Here is a 16,114-nt window from a genome sequence, read left to right as displayed (position 1 = left end):
TGTAAACAAAAGGGTGAAGCCAGTATTATAAACACCAAAAGGATTATGACCGATTGGGGTCTTTGATGAATACTTAGTGCTCCAACTTCTAAATGCCTCTCAAAGAAGTCATATATCATGTGTAGTAATTTATGATCTGCTACAACTTTTAAAGAGTGATCATTAACATCAACCCATTTCAGCTCCTTAAAGGATCACTCACATATTTGACGTAGTTTGTGATAGTAGTATAGTATCGGGTTAGAGTTTTCAAAATGGCCTCCACACATGACCCATACGGCACTGCTGTCTGCACAAGTTCATGGTAGCCAGTGACGAGATGCCCGAGTCGAATACACGTTGTCTTCTCATGGTTCTCCCGCTGGGTCAAAGCCTGGGACATGTTGTCTGGAACACAGCACCAAGTGTTTCTACATTCTTTATCAGAAATCATAAAACTTCACAATTCTTGTCCCTTTAACTACATGATGCGACATGATTTGTAATAGTGCTTTTCAGTAAAGGTGGCTGATAAAACAATAAATTTCTAAATTAACTTCTTTTTTTTTAATTAACATGGCAGGAGCTTGTGTTGGTAGTCAGAGTCCATCATCTTGTACACCCGCAAATACTTGCAGCAAAATATGAGAACAACAATTGAAGTGATAATCAGGGTCTTGACTGTTGACTCAAAAGAAGTTTCAGGAACCATCACTTTGTTAATGGTTAATGGTTGAAACAGCTGTAAATTAATTCACATACAAGTTTTCTGTACATGACCTAATAGAAACTAAAAGGTCAAAGTTCTAATTAGCTGGATCAGGTCAAAGAGATGTTCCTTTCTAATGTCTAGTTAATTGCCACTGATTGTAAATGTTTGTTAGAATCTGTTACTTCCACATTTATCTCATCCCAGGTCAGAATAACTAATGGAAGTGTTATTATTTAGCTCCAAAAGTCAAAATGATATATTTCTGTGTGACTAGTCAAATGCAAATTGAGTAATAATTGTCTATGTGTGTCAATTGAATTGACAACTTATGATATAATGAATGAAGTAATATTAAAAACAACAATCCAATTAATAATCAAATAAAAATGCACATTGCACAACTTTGTGATATTCATCTGAATCTATCTTTCCTGCCAAAGTCGGATGGTGTCTTGGAAGATGAGTGTTTAAGTTTGTTGTTCCGCCGGCGTATTTCACAAACGATTCACATTTTCTACAAACAGCAACATTTTCTTTGATTGTTTGATCGATGTTACGCTTTTTCAACCCTAAATACTGCCACACATCGGATTTACCGTGAGTATTTCTCACGATTTCCCAGTCGTGATCCGCCATTTTGTTACCACGGATATGGCGAGATCTTGTAGCATATCGCGTCATAATATAGGAAGGGACGTTACTCTAATCGAACATGACATCAGCTTTATCGATCGCCTTTGAAACAACGAATTAAAACATGAAAAGAAATACTTTTTTTAAATGGCCGCAATTTATTGCGATATTGAAACTGTATACCGGTTATACCGTGCACCGCACACCTCTAGATATGTGTCTTTGGTTTGTCATAACACCTCTTTGCCATTGTATTGTGCTCGTAATATCAACCACTGGGTTGTCTGGTAAAGGCTCAATTATCTATGTAGCTGGAATGTCACTGAAAGAGGCACAAAACAACAAACAAACAAATCCACCACTTTCTCACCATCCTCTTGTCTGTGCTTCGAGAGAATGTCTGCTTTCATCCAGGTGAGACACCAGTCGATATCGTCCAGCTCCCGGTCAGTGCTGGACAACACCATCAACAACACTGTGGGTGCCGTGCGGTGTGTGACCAGGGCCATGTGTGTCTTGTCCTCCACCTCCACCTCCTGCACAAACAGTACATGTTTTTAGCAGCAATCCCTCAAGGGGGCTGAGAATGTTTGTTTGTTTGTTGTTTAACACCGCACTCAGCAATATTCCAGCTATATGACGGCGGTCTGTAAATAATCGAGTATGGACCAGACGATCCAGTGACTGACATCATAAGCATCGATCCACGCAATTGGGATACGATGACATACATCAACCAAGACAGCAAGCCTGACAACCCGACCCCACCTGTTGCCTTTAACAGCAAGCATGGGTTGCTGAAGACCTATATTCTACCCCGGATCTTCACAGGTGGGCTGAAAATGAAATCTGAATTCAGAGTCAATTCTTTGATGTAATAATTTGTGCATAACCCTATGGAGTCTTACAAGTTGCCATATTTTTGTTGTTGTTGCCATTAAGGATACAAGCTTTTTGTTAGGGACGTTGTTGAGCTAGTTCTGGACTAATATTTAACATGAAATCTTACAAGTTCTTGGCTTGATTACCAGTAGCATCAACAGTATCACACTTTTTTATTTAAATTTTGAACTTTGTCACGGTAATTGTGATTTTGTTTTGTGAAAACTGTTTGAACATGTCCCTTCTCTCAAACCTGGTCCATGTCCCTCCCCCTGCTGACTGTACCCTGACTCTAGCCCCTCCCTATTTGGGTTGTTTCCCCTGCATACTCTGCATGTCCCTCCACTTACCTGGTCTGTGTCCCCCAGCTGACTGTGGATGTCCCTTCACCTACCTGGTCTGTGTCCCCCAGCTGACAGTGCATGTCCCTCCACTTACCTGGTCTGTGTCCCCCAGCTGACTGTAGATGTCCCCACCCCCTCCTACCTGGTCTGTGTCCCCCAGCTGACTGTAGATGTCCCCACCCCCTCCTACCTGGTCTGTGTCCCCCAGCTGACTGTAGATGTCCCCACCCCCTCCTACCTGGTCTGTGTCCCCCAGCTGACTGTAGATGTCCCCATCCCCTCCTACCTGGTCTGTGTCCCCCAGCTGACTGTAGATGTCCCCACCCCCTCCTACCTGGTCTGTGTCCCCCAGCTGACTGTAGATGTCCCTACCCCCTTCTACCTGGTCTGTGTCCCCCAGCTGACAGTGGATGTCCCTCCACTTACCTGGTCTGTGTCCCCCAGCTGACTGTGCATGTCCCTCCACTTACCTGGTCTGTGTCCCCCAGCTGACTGTAGATGTCCCCACCCCTCCTACCTGGTCTGTGTCCCCCAGCTGACTGTAGATGTCCCCACCCCTCCTACCTGGTCTGTGTCCCCCAGCTGACTGTAGATGTCCCCACCCCTCCTACCTGGTCTGTGTCCCCCAGCTGACTGTAGATATCCCCACCCCCCTTCTACCTGGTATGTGTCCCCCAGCTGACTGTGGATATCCCCACTCCCTCCTACCTGGTCTGTGTCCCCCAGCTGACTGTAGATATCCCCACCCCCCTTCTACCTGGTCTGTGTCCCCCAGCTGACTGTGGATATCCCCACTCCCTCCTACCCTGTCTGTGTCCCCCAGCTGACTGTAGATGTCCCCACCCCCCTTCTACCTGGTCTGTGTCCCCCAGCTGACTGTAGATATCCCCACCCCCTCCTTCCTGGTATGTGTCCCCCAGCTGACTGTAGATGTCCCCACCCCCTCCTTCCTGGTATGTGTCCCCCAGCTGACTGTAGATGTCCCCACCCCCTCCTACCTGGTCTGTGTCCCCCAGCTGACAGTGGATGTCCCCACCCCCTCCTTCCTGGTATGTGTCCCCGAGCTGATTGTGGATGTCCCCACCCCCTCCTTCCTGGTATGTGTCCCCCAGCTGACTGTAGATGTCCCCACCCCCTCCTACCTGGTCTGTGTCCCCCAGCTGACTGTGGATGTCCCCACCCCCTCCTACCTGGTCTGTGTCCCCGAGCTGACTGTAGATATTTCCATCCCCTCCTACCTGGTCTGTGTCCCCCAGCTGACTGTGGATGTCCTGGGCCAGGTCACGAAGCAGCAGGGGTAGGTTCTTCATCTGCTGGGTGAGGGACAGGAGTGTCCCCAGGAGATGCTTGCAGGCGGCCATGTCATCTACAACACAGGACATTGACTATCATGACAAATACCAACATGTAATGGGCACTGGTGGTCGGCCAATAAATTTAATACAAGTCAGGTTTCCAAAATACAGACTTGTGTGACTATACACATCAAATGAGAACAGGTCTTTACGTTGTATTCTTTTCAGAATAACACCAACTTGCCATGATATGCATACACGATTACAGCAGATGTTGAACTATACCTCGCCATAACTTTTCAGAGAATGAATGAAATCATCAAATTACTTCACTAAGCTTGACTACTCATATTACACTAGATCAGATCTGGTGGTCAGGCTAGCTGGCTTGATTGATGCATGTCATCGAATCCCAATTGTGTGGATCGATGCTCATGATGTCAATCACTGGATTGTCTGGTCCAGACTCAATTATTTACAGAGAGCCATCATATAGCTGGAATATTGCTGAGTGTGGCGGTAAACAACAAACAAACCATCAACAGTGCGAAATAGATGAGGGCATGAACACTCATGGTTTTACACTGCTTTAATGATTTGTTTGTTTGTTTGTTTGTTTTTGTTTAACGCCACACTCAGCAATATTCCAGCTATATGACAGCAGAGTGTAAATAATTGAGTCTGGACTAGACAATCCAGTGATCGATATCATGAGCATCGATCCACGCAATTAAGATATAATGACATGCATCAACCAAGTCAGCAAGCCTGATCACCCGATCCCGTTAGCGCCTCTTACGACAAGCATGGCCTTATCCGGCAAGATTTGGGTTGCTGAAGACCTATTCTAACCAATATCTTCACGGGTATCACAGTGTCATCAAAATTAGTCTTCATATATTGTACAAATGGATGAAATTCATCCCTGGTTGCTTAGAATGACAACCAATGACAAACCACTAGCCTCCACTACAGCCAAAGGTAGTCTGTGTTTAGACAACTGGCACTCCAATATCGTACCTATTGACTGATCTGTGCAGATCTTGTTGACCCAGGAGTGGACCTGCTCGTAGTTGGGGCTGTTTGTGGGGAGGTGTTTGGTCAGCTGGGTGATGATGGTCAGTAAGGAGATCAGCTCCTTCCAGCTCTGGGCCTCGTCCTCCGCAGCCAGGATGTTGGCGATCAGTCGCTGCAACACGACAGTCATGTTACGTGGTGCATAGTACAAGAATTAGTCCTAGAATGTGAGTGAGTGAGTATGGTTTTACGCCGCATTTAGCAATATTCCAGCAATATCACGGCGGGGGACACCAGAAATGGGCTTCACACATTGTACCCATGTCGGGAATCGAACCCGGGTCTTTGGCGTGACGAACGAACGCTTTAACCACTAGGCTACCCGACCGCCCCCCCCCCCCCCCTAGAATGTGAACAATGCCAGTCGGTGCAATTACTTCACAGAATTATCTCAAATAAGTGCACTTGTTAGACACTGTGGGATGGTCAGACTTGGTTACTTGGTTGACTGCATACATCATGCCCTGGTTTGTGGGCCATTGTGCTCAAGCTTTCAGTCACTGGTGTCTCTGCTTCAGACTAAGGCTGCTGTCACATGACTAGAGGCCACTGTTGCACTGATATCATTCACTCACTCACTCTCAGTTGATGAAATGATATCATTGTATGATCACTATTAGCTTATAATGAGATTCCAGGAAAATGGTGGTGAGGTGAGGTAAAATGGGGTTCAACGTCGCGTTCTAGATTATTGCACTTATATAGCATGGGTTTGTGTGTGGCTGCTTGTACTACTCCGGATTAAATGACGATTTTATAGCGCTAGCCCACTGAGATACTATGCCACGGTTCAACATGAATACCCCACTCAGACACAGTATACTGACTCCGAGCTGACCAGTCCTTGTTTTAGTCCCTTAATACCAAGCGCCAGACAGGGTAACAACAAATACACCAACAATCTATTAATGTCTGTTGGTATGACGCGGCCGGGATTTAAACCCCGGACCTTCCACTATCCGGGCAGACGCTCTACCACTAGACCACGGAGGCTGTCTCCAAGAAGACGAGACTGGCACCCTGACTGACAGGGGTAGATTCTGTGACTCACCTGGAGGGCCTTGATGTGAGTGTGGATCTTGTCTGGTTTGTTGGAGACACGCACCTCCTCCCCATCACAGTCCTTCTCTGGAATCATCAGGATACATTCAGAGAAACAATAATACAAGAGGAAGGAAACAACACAAATGCATTAAAGGAAGAATTATCATTCCCCACAGAGAGATTGATGGAGAACTGTGAGACACCTGGTCACTGTTTGTGCCTTCCAGACGACAGTGTGAACTGACATTGATCACTGTCTGAACCTACTAGTTCATTGTCTGAACTCACCAGACCACAGTGTGAACTAGCCAATCACTGTCGGAACCTACTGGTTCATTGTCTGAACTCACCAGACCACTGACGGGATCTCACCAGACCACTGTCAGATCTCACCAGACCACTGACGGATCTCACCAGACCACTGTGTGAACTAACCAATCACTGTCTGAACCTACTGGTTCATTGTCTGAACTCACCAGACCACAGTGTGAACTAACCAATCACTGTCTGAACCTACTGGTTCATTGTCTGAACTCACCAGACCACAGTGTGAACTAACCAATCACTGTCTGAACCTACTAGTTCATTGTCTGAACTCACCAGACCACAGTGTGAACAAACCAATCACTGTCTGAACCTACTGGTTCATTGTCTGAACTCACCCGACCACTGTGTGAACTCATCAAACCATTGTCTGAACTCATCTTGGTATTGTTTGAACTCACTAGATCCATGTCTGAACTTACCTATATTACACAGACACTGACAGAGGGGTGTCTGGCCCAGACTACCGACATAGGACATGATGCTGACCAGCCCCTCCAGACTCTGGCTGCAGACATTCTTCTTCCTCTCTTTCTTGTGCTCCTCTGTCAGAATCTGATTCTCTGTGTAGTACGTCATCAACAGTCTGAAAACAACAGAGAGTTAGATAACCATTGTTATGAGGTTTGCCATTAACTGCCCAACAATAATCACATCTTCCTGAGGCAAGGAAGGTACCTGAATATAAAAGTCCAGTTACCACCCTTGCCGAACTAGGGTGGCATTCAGGGGTTATATTTTATCTGGACCAACGGGTCTATCCAAAGTCCAATCAAACTCACGAAACAAACTTGACATTCAATTCAAAATAACATGACTCCCTTGCAGATTTCGGTCGTTTGAGGGATTTGCAGATCATGTATACCTTCAAATGGCATAAACAGATGTTTTTTTCCAAATCTTTTCATGTTTTTTATTAACGTGCTCAAGTGATTCGATGTACTTCGCGCGGTAAGACCCATTTTATAACAATAAAGATCTTCAATATCGATCTGATTGTCTTGACTGGACACAGCCATTTTGTTTGAATCAAATGCAAGTGATATGAGACGAGGAATCTGATTGGTCAATGGAAGAGACATAGAAGGGACATAACTCGTAATTGCCACTGGTGACGCTACAATCATGCCATGAAACTGCTGCCCAGATCGGCAAGGGTAGAAACTGGACTTCTTTAGTCAGTTAACTCCCTTGCCTCGGGAAGATGCAATAATCATTGACCCATGCTCAGTCTCCCAACAGAGAAGTATTGATACAGTCAGACGCCATGTTTGTTTACACAAGTATGCAAAATAGCCATGAAGTAATATGGCAACGACAGACAACAACCACATAGCTGAAATATCATGAGCAAATTCTATGTCGCCAAAGATAACGCACAATCAGACACACTGTAACCATTCAGCCCCTGTTAGCCAAACTCCTAAGATCTAATGTTCTCTCAGAAACCCTACTGAAGAAATATCACTGCAAAAACAATAGGCTTCATCACTGGAAACCATGCTATAGTACCTATTTAACCCTATTGTCACAACATGCATAAGGGCACTATTATATCCAATTTCCAATACAAATATATGTGTTGGAAAGTAATTTCAAATGCAACGATCCTCTGATCTGTAGACCACATGAGGTAAAATAATGCCACCCCATCACCTCTATCATGGTTAGAAATTAATTTATATTTTCACTAGACAGCAAAAAAGATCGGCTATATAGTTGAAAACTACATGATGGTAAAAGTGGCAGCCCACAGGGTGTCAGACCTGAAACCAATGCCTTCTCCCTCCTCACCTGGCTAGAGAGTAGCAGTGTGAGAGGAGTCTCTCCTTGCCAATGCCAGCAGCGCCGTCACACGTGCCCTTGTCTGCAATCTGCTGCACCTTCTGGAGTGCAACGGACGTGATGTACTGCAGGAACTCCGGACACCCACGAAGCACAGCCAGGCTGTCCCCATGAACTGTGCTGGTGTCACTGCAACATTATAGCATCAGTGTCCAATTGAAAACAAATCTTTCAAAGTAACAGCCTCATGATTTGCTTAGGTATGTCATGACTTGCCATTGTGAATGCATTGTGCATTTATTACCCTATAAATGCCTTCAACTTACCTGAGTAGTGCCTTCAACTGCACTGAGTAGTGCCTTCAACTGACATGAGTAGTGCATTCAACTGGCCTGAGCAGTGTCTTCAACTGACCTGATCAGTGCCTTCAACTGACCTGAGCAGTGCCTTCAACTGGCCTGAACAGTGCCTTCAACTGACCTGAGCAGTGCCTTCAACTGACCCCAGTAGTGCCTTCAACTGACCCCAGTAGTGCCTTCAACTGACCTCAGCAGTGCCTTCAACTGGCCTGAGCAGTGCCTTCAACTGACCCCAGTAGTGCCTTCAACTGACCTGAGTACTCCCTTCAACTGACCTGAGTAGTGCCTTCAACTGACCTGAGCAGTGCCTTCAACTGACCCCAGTAGTGCCTTCAACTGACCCCAGTAGTGCCTTCAACTGACCTGAAAAGTGTCTTCATCTGATCTCAGTAGTGCCTTCAACTGACCTGAACAGTGCTTTCAACTGACCCCAGTACTTCCTTCAACTGGCCTGAGCAGTGCCTTCAACTGACCTGAACAGTGCCTTCAACTGACCTGAGCAATGCCTTCAACTGGCCTGAGCAGTGTCTTCAACTGACCCGAGCAGTGCCTTCAACTGATCTGAGTAGTGCCTTCAACTGACCTGAGTACTCCCTTCAACTGACCTGAGTAGTGCCTTCAACTGACCTGAGCAGTGCCTTCAACTGACCCCAGTAGTGCCTTCAACTGACCCCAGTAGTGCCTTCAGCTGACCTGAAAAGTGTCTTCATCTGATCTCAGTAGTGCCTTCAACTGACCTGAACTGTGCTTTCAACTGACCCCAGTACTTCCTTCAACTGACCTGAGTGGTGCCTTCAACTGGCCTGAGTAGTGCTTTCAACTGACCCCAGTAGTGCCTTCAACTGACCTGAACAGTGCTTTCAACTGACCCCAGTACTCCCTTCAACTGACCTGAGTGGTGCCTTCAACTGACCTGAGTAGTGCCTTCAACTGACCTGAGTACTCCCTTCAACTGACCTGAGTAGTGCCTTCAACTGACCCCAGTAGTGCCTTCAACTTACCTGAGCAGTGCCTTCAACTGACCTCAGCAGTACCTTCTACTGACCTGAGTAGTGCCTTCAACTGACCTCAGCAGTGCCTACAACTGACCCCAGTAGTGCCTTCAACTGACGTGAGCAGTGCCTTCAACTGACCCCAGTAGTGCCTTCGACTGACCCCAGTAGTGCCTTCAACTGACCCCAGTACTTCCTTCAACTGACCTGAGCAGTGCCTTCCACTGACCTGTGTAGTCCCTTCAACTGACCCAAGTAGTGCCTTCAGCTGACCTGAGCAGTGCCTTCAACTGACCCCAGTAGTGCCTTCAACTGACCTGAGTAGTGCCTTCAACTGACCCCAGTAGTGCCTTCAACTGACCTGAAAAGTGTCTTCATCTGATCTCAGTAGTGCCTTTAACTGACCTGAGCAGAGCCTTCAACTGACCTGAGCAGTGCCTTCAAGATGTTGACTACGAAGGGGAGAGACAGTAGACTGTGGGGGGACTTCCCAGCTGCAGGTCGGCCTTTCTTCCCAGCAGCTGCAGTCGTCTTCTCCTTCAGAACATCGCTCAGCTTGTGGTAGTTGTCATACAGCTTCAGAACTTGTTCACAGCTGCTCACACTACAGGAACAAGACAATCCTAAACATGTACCTTGAGAAAGTTCTTACTGTCTAAAAATACTATATTTAGAAGTTGCAAAACTGGCCTGATGGTGTCTTCATAGGGCTATTTTATTTAATTATTTGTTTTAAAGATATTTTTATCAAACCATGTGATGGAACTCAATTATAAATATGTAAAATACATCAAAAATTAAATGTTTTGGGGCATCAAGAGGTCAAAGTGTCAATTCCCTTCCTCTATTTGCCAAATTTTCATAAATGGAATTAGTTAACATTCTTGGTGGTAACAAGGAAAGAATCTGAGCGACTATCTTTGCACATTTGTAAAACTTTACAGCAGATCCCTAAGGCGACATTTTTGTTATTACTTGGTTTATGGATGCGCCGCTCTTTCAAAGTCCAAATGATGAAAAAAAAATTGCAGATTATTATTGCAGATCTTCACTTTAAAAAATGCATAAAAAGTTCAAACAAACAAAATGATTTTATTTGCTCCACTAGTGTAATGCAAAAGGAAGTCACTCTGATATTTCTCGCAGGGATCCTTCTCTTGTACCATCAAAGCTTGTCAACGCAAAGCGCAGTGGTGACCAGTTTAACCCTTTATACACTGCAGCCATGAAGCCAAGAGTCACCAGACACTGCAGGGTTGACCGGCCAAGTCACATCAAAATAGTTTATAATTTTATTAACCTACCTGTCATATCATTCAATTATTAAATCTATCACATTTCGGAATGTCTGAAATACTTATTCCATTTGATTTTATCATTTTTTATCAATTAGATTTTAAAATTATTCACTTTTAAAAAAAATATATTCTCGGACACACTTCGACGTGTCCTCATCGAACATGTCGAGCAGAAAGATAAAGATGTTTCAAGCAAATCTTTAAATATATTATACAAAGTAATAAAATCAATAAAAATATATGTCAAAAATTGCCAAACTGACATCTAAGTTATTATTTCCATCTTTTCATGCGAACACGTTTAATGTAAGTCAAGTGACATCTCGGCTTTCGTCACCTCGATTTCTCGGCTTGGACACGATGACTTAAATGCCAAGATATATGCATAACAAATCTTTGTCACAGCTCATAACCTAGCACAATACATCCATGAACTTCCATATTTTAAATATAGATCGTGATTTCATGCTTAAAACGCTCAGAATAACATGTTTTAACCCAAGCCTTTCGCCAAAGTCCAAATTATCACACACGATGACAGTACCGTTGCTGTAATTTGATTGGCTGCCTTAGGTCACATGCTTAAATTTGACCAATTACGAACCTTGTGGCAGATTATGTCGGTGAAACAATATAAGTTTTTTTAATGACATGACAGCCTTCGACGTACATGTTATTCATACGAAGCTTCAAAAACAGGGTTATTTCCTCATGTTAGTGAGCGGACAGCCACTATCATCGGGAAATGAGTGATGACAGATATTATCTAAATTTCTTGTTAAAATAATGTTCCAACTACGTAAACAAATGACAATAAAAAAATAAATAGGTAAGTGGATTTTATTAAATCTTATATTTGTCGAAAATCGTTAAATTTTCGCTTCATTAGTACTTAAATCTGGACGTTATGAATCTTTTAGCTTACATTAGTTTAATTTAAAACAAACTTAATTAAGTTGTTAATGAATTATTTAAATAATGTAATACACATAACTTTCATATTTATAAACAATAGGATTAATTATACCTTTCAAATTGTGTATAGCCAAACATGTAGCAGCAAAGATGTTTTACAAGCAAATAATTTCTGTGATAAATGTTGGCTTCATCTATCACACAAGAGTCTCTGGGAACCTTGGTGTCACAGCAGTAATCTTCTGGTTGGCTGGTGTTATTGGTGTTATATTGCCATTTGTGCACAAGCTGAGTGAAAGGGATATGATAAAATGTTCTTGAAAAATTGAGTTTTACTTTTGTTACTCTAGAATATTTTTTTATATACCTACCTAACTTTTTAGGACAAAATTTAAGTAAAATATATCTCTGAGGCTTTTTCTAATTTTTTATTTGGCCTACCTCACTTTTGAAATGAGTTTGAAATCGGTAAACCAAGAAATAAAAAAAGTGTCGCCTAAACCAAGGTTTTTTGGTGTGTTTTTTTTAAACTACCTTTGTTCAAATGAACTGTGAGTACATATCTTATTTCACTCAATTTTGAAGAAGTCTTAATTGACATCATTGGCAACAAAAAAGGACCACAAATTAGTCTTTCCAAATGTTTTCTAACACTGTTTGTCCATTCCAAGGGCATGTTGTGTGACTGACCTGAACTGCCCGGCGGTAAACGTGTACTCCATCAGCACCTCGTAGGCCCCCAGCACCAGGATGGCGTAGATGTTGTTCTTGACCCCCACACTGGACGCCAGCGAGAAGTCCGCTGATTTGTCCTAAGCTCACACAGAAGGAAGACACCATTATTGTTGTATACAATGAAGACAGGATTTGTTAACATTCACAAAGACCCTACTAACGGGCCGATCATTCCTTATTCTGGGGCCACAAGCATCATCCATCAGTCACTCATTTGTGCACTGGTCCTTTTCAAGTACACATCTGTTATTCAAGTACACACCTGTTATTCAAGTACACACCTGTTATTTAAGTACACACCTGTTTCGCCGTATCTAATTGCTTTACCACCCTGCCAAGTATGTCACCCCTGCTCTCTCCATATTTCAACCTGTTTTGTGCATTTTCATTTTCAATTTTAATTCCTTCTATTCTTCGGCAAGTGTTTTTTTCAGGTACCAGCACAGAAGCATGTTCATATGTAAATAAACCTGTACATATGTACATTCAGCAGTGGAATTGCCTACGTTGGGCTACCAACTGCCACGTATATTGGCCTGGCAGCGGCAGTCATATCAGCAGTAGTTGACATATGGACTGGCGAAGGTAGTTGCCTCATGCTAGCAGCGGTAGCTGCTTTTGTCAGCGGGGTAGTTGCCAAGCAACAATAGCTTTTCTTATAGATAAATATGCTGCGAGAGCCGGGCAGCGGTAGTTGCTTTAGGCCAGTTGCAAATCACCATTGGCAACAGTAGCAACTCAACTAGCAGCTCAGTAGCCCACTGGCACCAGCACACCCTCGACCATTTCATCCACTCTCGGGTTGATCTTATAGGCAAAGAAATCCTCACCTTTGGCATAGCACACGATGTCTGCAAGGACCCTTAAAAGTAATTATTGGGGGGTCCCTTGGACCCCCACTTATGTAAGTTCATGTAAAATCCTGTGACATGGTGGATGTTTTGAGGAAAAGTTGGTTGGTTTGTTGTTTAACGCCGCATTCAGCAATATTCCAGCTATATGAAGGCAGTCTGCAAATAATCTAGACCAGACAATCCAGTGATTAGTATCATGAGCATCCTGGGATCGATGCCATGCATCAACCAAGTCAGCGAGCCTGACCACCAGATCCCGTTAGTCGCCTCTTACGACAAGCATAGTCGCCTTTCACAGCAAGCATGGGTTACTGAAGACCTATTCTACCCCGGATCTTTGAGTAAAGGAATGTATTTTGCTCTTCCAAATCCCCAAGGATTGATGCACGTATCTTAATGATAATGAACATGATTTAGTTTGATTTATCTGAGTAGGAAGTATTACCCTGATAAATAAGTTTATCTGCACACATTACACAGATCCAACAGTTGATACTCTCACTGGACATAGGAATTTGTTGGGTTTGTTTGATTGTTTGTTTGATTGTTTGTTTGTTGTATATTGCTACACTCAGCAATATTAGATACATGGCGGATGGTGGTAAATAGTCTGGATATTATTGTTATTATGAGTAACGCTGTTGGGGTATGATGCCACGCAATCAGCCAAGTCAACAAGCCTCACCACCCAATCAATTAATTCACCACGAGAGGAAAGAGTACATATCTCACTATTTGAGTCGTTTACCTAAAGAAGTTACAGATTGTTGCACATACCAGTTCAAAGTCTTCCATCTCACATGCAATCATCCTGGTCGTCAGAGACGTCAGCAACTCCTCCAGCTCAGTTAAGGCTGTCACACAGTCCTCATCCTCATCGTCATCCTCCCCGCCTGCCTGGTTCTGGAACTCTCTGGTCTTCACAACACACTGCTGGATGCAGCCCAGCAGGTGCCCCTGCAATACGGTTCCGATTCAGAGGACTTGTGGTTTCAGAGGACATGTAACACATATACAAGTTAAATGATTTGGTGAGGTGAGGTGAGGTGAGGTGAGGTGAGGTGAGGTGAGGTGAGGTGAGGTGAGGTGAGGTGAGGTGAATTGGGGTTTAACGTCATGTTAAGGATTATTGCACTTATATAGCGCGAGCATGAATTGTGTATAAGGATGGATGTCTGCTCGTACTTGTCCGGACTAATGCCGATTTATAGTGCTAGCCAAATGAGGTGAAGTGAGGTGAAATGGGGTTTAACGTCGCGTCCAAGAATATTGCACTTATATAGCGAAGTGCATGCACGTGTGTATATGTGTGTGTGTGTGGCTGCTTGTACTACTCAGACTGATGCCGATTTATAGTGCTAGCACACTGAGATACCATGCCGCAGTTTAACATGAATACCCCACTCAGACACAGTATACGGACTCCAAACCGACCAGTCCTTGTTTTAGCCCCTTAATCCCGAGCGCCAGACAGGGTAACAATAAGTACCATCTTTTAAGGTCTTTTGGTATGACGCGGTGGGGATCGAACCCAGGACTTCCGCTCTCTGGGCAGACGCTCTACCACTAGACCACGGAGACAGTCCCTCCAGTAAGCAGACAGGAATACCCTATAGAGTATCGGGGACATAATCTTCTGGGGCCCACATGCACCAAGTGATCTTACCTCTCCAGTTTTATAACTCCAGTGCCTTAACATAGTCGCTTTTAACAATAACTTTGTGAAATGAACCAAAGAATTCTCACAGCGTCATCTTAAAGTTAACCCCACACAATGTGGAAAACACATTCTCACTCCATGGTATGGTTGTAGGTACTTTATGATTCAATGAAAAAAGACCTGTCTCAAAAATAGTTTGTAGTGGTAATCAGTGCATTAATTATAACTGATGATGTTCGGTTACCCTGTACTGATGCAATTATCCACTGTTTGTGTTGCTATCCATTGTGGAGGAAAACGGTATTTGGTATTTTAGTTAAATGTTTGGCCACATTTGCTAGTGGTCTACACAATTACAGGGTTACCTCCCTTTGCATTCCCAGGATATTACTTCCAGGGTCTTTAATGTTCAGGGTTTCTTAGTATGGATTCTTTAAATTCTGTGTTTTGTATTTTTATTTATATTCTATGAGATTGTGATGGCAAGTGGGTTATGTGGTGGGATGGATGGTTTTGGGTAACAGGTGTGAGAGGGATGGCTGTTCCAGAGGGCTGAGCCCATCGTGTCCGTCTGTATCTTATTGTCAGCTGATCTGCTGTATGTAAGTAGAAGTGGAATAAATGTACAGACCATATTGTATCCTGTGTTCAAGGGATAATGTTAAAATAGACAGACACCGGGACTTCATATACACTTGTATTCATCAGCGAACACAATACACCTGCACTCACATGTTGTCACATGTTGTCACTCAAACCAAGATGGCTGCCGTAAAGTCATTCCCTAAGAAGAGAGGGCAGTTTCGTATTAGAGGGGAAGTTCTGTATCCACATATTAACAGATAATTTATCAACATCTAATTTTCGTCCGTACTGATCCACTTCCCTGCATATTCAACCTACCATGGGTTCTGCCAGATACACAGACTCCCCCTGGGCCAGGATACAGGGGTCCAGCTTTAATGGAGGCGTCATGTCGCTGTCTGACTCGTAGTAACGCTTGATCTAAGAAAGGTATATTACACATTATCAGTCATGTAGTAAGAGAATTAACAATTTAAATTTCATTTTATTCAATGAAACCAATGATAAATACGAGAGTCATCAGGAGCGATCTGGAGTTTATCTACTTTTATCCAACTTTTAGCTCATTGCCATTGGATACGTTCAATTCAGTGAAGAAGAAAATAATGCTGTTCAGTATTTTTAAAATTCCCAAAACATTA

General features: G+C 43.7%; 1 protein-coding gene across 1 annotated transcript in view; it reads right to left on the bottom strand.

Annotated features, from left to right (window-relative positions):
* Positions 1-16,114, bottom strand: part of LOC139452422 (Fanconi anemia group I protein-like) — a 46,022-nt gene that overhangs the window by 7,531 nt on the left and 22,377 nt on the right. Inside the window, exons 18-28 of the mRNA XM_071233892.1 lie at positions 15,792-15,893; positions 14,006-14,185; positions 12,330-12,451; positions 9,854-10,030; positions 8,085-8,264; positions 6,713-6,876; positions 5,974-6,050; positions 4,866-5,034; positions 3,789-3,916; positions 1,695-1,860; positions 203-387 (exon numbers count right to left, since the gene is read on the bottom strand). Coding sequence (XP_071089993.1) covers positions 203-387; positions 1,695-1,860; positions 3,789-3,916; positions 4,866-5,034; positions 5,974-6,050; positions 6,713-6,876; positions 8,085-8,264; positions 9,854-10,030; positions 12,330-12,451; positions 14,006-14,185; positions 15,792-15,893 — 1,650 coding nt within the window. The remainder of the gene's footprint in view (positions 1-202; positions 388-1,694; positions 1,861-3,788; positions 3,917-4,865; positions 5,035-5,973; positions 6,051-6,712; positions 6,877-8,084; positions 8,265-9,853; positions 10,031-12,329; positions 12,452-14,005; positions 14,186-15,791; positions 15,894-16,114) is intronic.

The sequence above is a fragment of the Haliotis cracherodii genome, unplaced genomic scaffold, assembly GCF_022045235.1.
Source record: "Haliotis cracherodii isolate W230 unplaced genomic scaffold, xgHalCrac1.p SCAF_9, whole genome shotgun sequence".
NCBI lineage: Eukaryota > Metazoa > Mollusca > Gastropoda > Lepetellida > Haliotidae > Haliotis > Haliotis cracherodii.
The sequence above is the reverse complement of the archived record's forward strand: the minus strand, read 5'-3'. Positions and strand labels throughout refer to the sequence as shown.